General features: G+C 36.6%; 1 protein-coding gene across 2 annotated transcripts in view; it reads left to right on the top strand.

The window, feature by feature from the left end:
• The window catches only part of LOC138860346 (sialate:O-sulfotransferase 1-like), a 17,031-nt gene that overhangs the window by 3,577 nt on the left and 8,454 nt on the right, over positions 1-5,000 (top strand). The window contains exons 3-5 of one of the 2 annotated variants that reach the window (XM_070117733.1): positions 56-100; positions 2,266-2,362; positions 3,758-3,894. In XM_070117733.1, the coding sequence (XP_069973834.1) occupies positions 56-100; positions 2,266-2,362; positions 3,758-3,894 (279 nt within the window). The remainder of the gene's footprint in view (positions 1-55; positions 101-2,265; positions 2,363-3,757; positions 3,895-5,000) is intronic. The other variant, XM_070117734.1, reaches the window with a different exon arrangement.

The raw sequence follows: 5,000 nt of genomic DNA, 5'->3' as shown, positions 1-5,000 counted from the left end.
AACATCCGTTGTTCTAATACGTAATATATATTTTCCACGATTTCCTGAAAAGTAGGACAAAAGAGCAAAGAAGTGAAGTCAACGAACACTGACGAAAAAGGTAGGTCGTCACTTAGGGGTCGAGTGATCACTTATTCGTCCTCAGACTCTACCACCTTCCCCTGTGACCTAATCATTGAATTTGGCTTCATTTCCTGCGATCACTTTTTCGTCCTCAGACTCTACAACCTAATCATTCAGATTTAGCTTCATTTCCTGTGATCACTTTTTCGTCCTCAGACTCTACAACTTTTCCCCTGTGACCTAAACATTCCATTTGGCTTCATTTCCTGTGATCACCTTTTCGTTCTCAGACTCTACTTTTCCCCTGTGACCTAATCATTCAGATTTAGCTTCATTTCCTGTGATCACTTTTTCGTCCTCAGACTCTACAACTTTTCCCCTGTGACCTAATCATTCAATTTAGCTTCATTTCCTATGATAACTTTTTCGTCCTCAGACTCTACAGCCTTCCCCTGTGACCTAATCATTCATTTTAGCTTCATTTCCTATCATCATATCACCTCAATTACTGATCCTTGTTCCTTTGATAGCATACGCAAACATTTTCATAATTTTATCGATAGCTTTGATCTTAAAATTGTTATTAGAGTTCAGAATCTCTATTACCTTCTGGGTTTAAACACGTATAGAGTTTCAGGTGTCTTGCCAGCCATATTTAGAGACATTGTAACAATTTATTGACCTAATGCATCTCCCTCTTTCGTTGTCTGGTCTCTTAGTCTATCTTTTCAAACGTTATTTATCATATATTTTATTGTTATTTATTATTATTATTGTTGTTTTTATTACTATCACTATTTTTTTATTTCATTATTATTTTAATAATAATGATAATGATGATAATGATAATGGTAACAATAATGATAATTATGATAATAACAATAATGATAATAATGATAAAGATACTACTACTACTACTAATAATAATAATGAAATTATTGACAATAATAATTATTGTTGTTATTCTTATTCTTTTTGTTATTATTTATATAATTGTTATCATCATTATCATCATCATTGTTGTTGCCATTATTATTATTATTATTGTTATTATCATTATCACTATTATTATTGTTATTGTTATAATTGTTATTATTATTGTCATTATCACTATTTTTGTTATTATTATCATTGCTTTATTTTTTATTATGATTATTATCATCATATCATCATCATTATTATTATGTTATTGTTAATGTTGTTGTTATTATAATTGTTAAAATAATTATCGTTATTGTTATCATTATTGTTATTTTCATTGTTCTTACTATTGCTATTGTTATCATTATTATTATTGATATTATTATTATCATTACTACTACTTCTACGAATACTTTATTATTATTATTATCATATCATTATTTATTTCATTATTGTTATCATTATCATGATGATAATGATAATGATTATGATAATGATAATAATAATAATGATATTGATTTTTATTGGTGTTATTACTGTTGTTGTTACTATCATAATTATTATTATTGCACACATATACACACATTGGAAATAAAATCACACAGAGATTAATGCCTGTGCACACACACACATACACACATATATACATATGTGTTTGTGTATGTGTATCTATCTATTTCTCTCTCTCTCTCTCTCTCTCTCTCTCTCTCTCTCTCTCTCTCTCTCTCTCTCTCTCTCTCTCTCTCTATATATATATATATATATATATATATATATATTTTTTTTTTTATTTATACATGTATAGGTACATATATACACACGCACATGTATGTGTGTCTTTATGTATGCGCTCGTATGCCTATCATTATTACCATAATTAGCATAACTAATATTAGCATTGTTAGTATCATTATCAATATTTATCGTTAGCACTATTATCATTTTTTGTTGCTCTCATATCAAGATGTGCAGACTGCGCGAAACACGGTAGACATAAATTCAGTTTGATTGAATCCAATCATGATGTTAATAACCAGTACTATATCATCAACACCTGTACTGTATTTGACAAGATTGGTGGTACATGTATCGAAAAAAATCTACACACTCACATGTACATTTCTCTGCAAAATACTACGATATTAAGATTTTTTTTCTCATTTCTAACCATAAAAAATGCTATCCTAAAAGTATTATGATAATAATGACAAAAAAAAAAAAAAAAAAAAACACACACACACAAAAAAAAAAGCAAAATCACAAGATATTTTTCCCTCGCAGTTCCGAGTCCGAGAGAAGTTATATGGGACGAAACAGCTCCTTCTTGGCCTCTGTGGAAGGATGACAACTCGAGTTCCTGTCGAGAATACAAGACGAGGTAGGATCGGATCCTCTGTTGTAGTGGGTTGAAGAGGGTTATGCTGGGTCGGATGCCTTTGTGTGTATTTACACACACACATACATACATACACGCACACACACGCAAACACACACACACACACATGCAAACACACACACACACAGACACACACACACATACACACGCAAACACACATGCACACGCAAACACATACACACGCATACACAGAGAAACACACACAGACAAACACACACACATACACATGCACACGCACACACGCGCACACACATACACACACGCAAATACATATATGGATGTATGTATACTCGCTAAAGATATGTATCTTGTTGAAAATATGTAAATTGATGAAAACGTCAAGGAGGAAATTTCATCCGATGTCACTTCAGCTGGGTCTTCCTGCTGGGCATCACCAAAACACAACCCCATAAAGTGACTTTAAACCTTCAGACCTGCAACACAGTCATATTAAATAGTCATATACTTTTTAAATAAATTAAGTTTACAGGTTCAGTGTCGGATTTTCTTGTTATATAACTAATGCAATTTCTATAAAGAGATACGGATGCATATCATGTTGTTACATTATTGGCTTAATAATATATAGTATATTGTTTTATGCAGTGCATTGAGCAAGAAAGTAATGCAGGGAATCTTATAATCATCAAAATCTGACACTACGCACTGTAACTGTAATGTAATATTCATTGATCTATAATAGTTTATGAGTCAATTTGTATTATTTATATACGTTTTCTTTATCGTCTAATGTTTAGAAAAAAGGCAGAAATGGCTCATCATACTCATGCACTTCAATGCAAGCTTCCTATTCATCTTCCATAAAGCACGTTGATTTATAGTTTTGAGTGACATTTCCATCGTGCATCTAGCCCACTAGTTTTAGGTCCGCCAGTGCTAGGCCCACTAGTTTCAAGCCCACCAACGTTAAGCCCACCAGTGCTAAGTCCACCTGTTTTAAGCCCACTGGTGTTCAGCCCACTAGTTTTAGGTCCACCAGTGCTAAGCCCACTAGTTTCAAGCCCACCAGCGGTAAGCCCACCAGTGCTAAGCCCACCTGTTTTAAGCCCACCAGTGCTAATCCCTCTAGTTTTAAGCCCAATGATGTACAGCCCACTAGTTTTAAGCCCACTGATATTCAGCCCACTAGTTTTAAGCCCACCAGTGCTAATCCCACTAGTTTTAAGCCCACCAGTGCTAATCCCACTAGTTTTAAGCCCACATGTTCAGCCCACTAGTTGTAAGCCCACCAGTGCTAATCCCACTAGTTGTAAGCCCACCAGTGCTAATCCCACTAGTTTTAAGCCCGCCAGCATTAAGCCCGCCAGTGTTCAGCCGCCCAGTGCTAAGCCCACCAGTGTTGCCACATCCTCGCAGATTCGCCAAGGGCCTTCCTATGACGTATCTGGTGTCGTTTCCTGGATCTGGCAACACCTGGATCCGCTACCTGCTGGAGGCTGCGTCAGGTGTCTTCACCGGATCTGTCTACACTGATGTCGAGATAAAGAATGCGGGTGAGTTGGTGGTGGGTCTTGGTGATGAGATGGTGGTGATGTGATGAGTTATCGGTGATGATGTGATGTGATGTGATGTTATTAGTGATATGGTGGTGATATGATGAGTTATTGGTGATGAGGTAGTGGTGATGTGATGAGTTATTGGTGATGATGTGATGTGATGTGATGTTATTAGTGATATGGTGGTGATATGATGAGTTATTGGTGATGGGGTAGTGGTGATGTGATGATTCATTGGTGATGAGTTATTGTAGATGAGTTGGGTGATGATGCATTTGTGGTGATGAGGTAGTGGTGATGTGATGAGATATTGGTGATGAGATGGTGGTGATGTGATGAGATATTGGCGATGAGGTAGTGGTGATGTGATGAGATATTGGCGATGAGGTAGTGGTGATGTGATGAGTTATTGGTGATGAGGTGGTGGTGATGTGATGAGATATTGGTGATGAGGTAGTGGTGATGTGATGAGTTATTGGTGATGAGGGAGTGGTGATGTGATGAGATATTGGTGATGAGGTAGTGGTGATGTGATGAGTTATTAGTGATGAGGTAGTGGTGATGCGATGAGATATTGGTTATGAGGTGGTGGTGATGTGATGAGTTATTGGTGATGAGTTGGTGGGGATGTGATGAGATATTGGTGATGAGGGAGTGGTGATGCGATGAGATATTGGTTATGAGGTGGTGGTGATGTGATGAGTTATTGGTGATGTGATGAGATATTGGTGATGAGGTAGTGGTGATGTGATGAGTTATTGGTGATGAGGGAGTGGTGATGTGATGAGTTATTGGTGATGTAGTGGTGATGTGATGAGTTATTAGTGATGAGGTAGTGGTGATGCGATGAGATATTGGTTATGAGGTGGTGGTGATGTGATGAGTTATTGGTGATGAGTTGGTGGGGATGTGATGAGATATTGGTGATGAGGGAGTGGTGATGCGATGAGATATTGGTTATGAGGTGGTGGTGATGTGATGAGTTATTGATGATGAGGGAGTGGTGATGTGATGAGATATTGGTGATGAGTTGGTGGGGATGTGATGAGATATTGGTGATGAGGGAGTGGTGATGTGATGAGATATTGGTGATGAGTTGGTGG

This window comes from Penaeus vannamei, chromosome 41, assembly GCF_042767895.1.
Source record: "Penaeus vannamei isolate JL-2024 chromosome 41, ASM4276789v1, whole genome shotgun sequence".
Lineage (NCBI taxonomy): Eukaryota > Metazoa > Arthropoda > Malacostraca > Decapoda > Penaeidae > Penaeus > Penaeus vannamei.
This window is presented reverse-complemented; position numbering and strand designations above follow the sequence as displayed.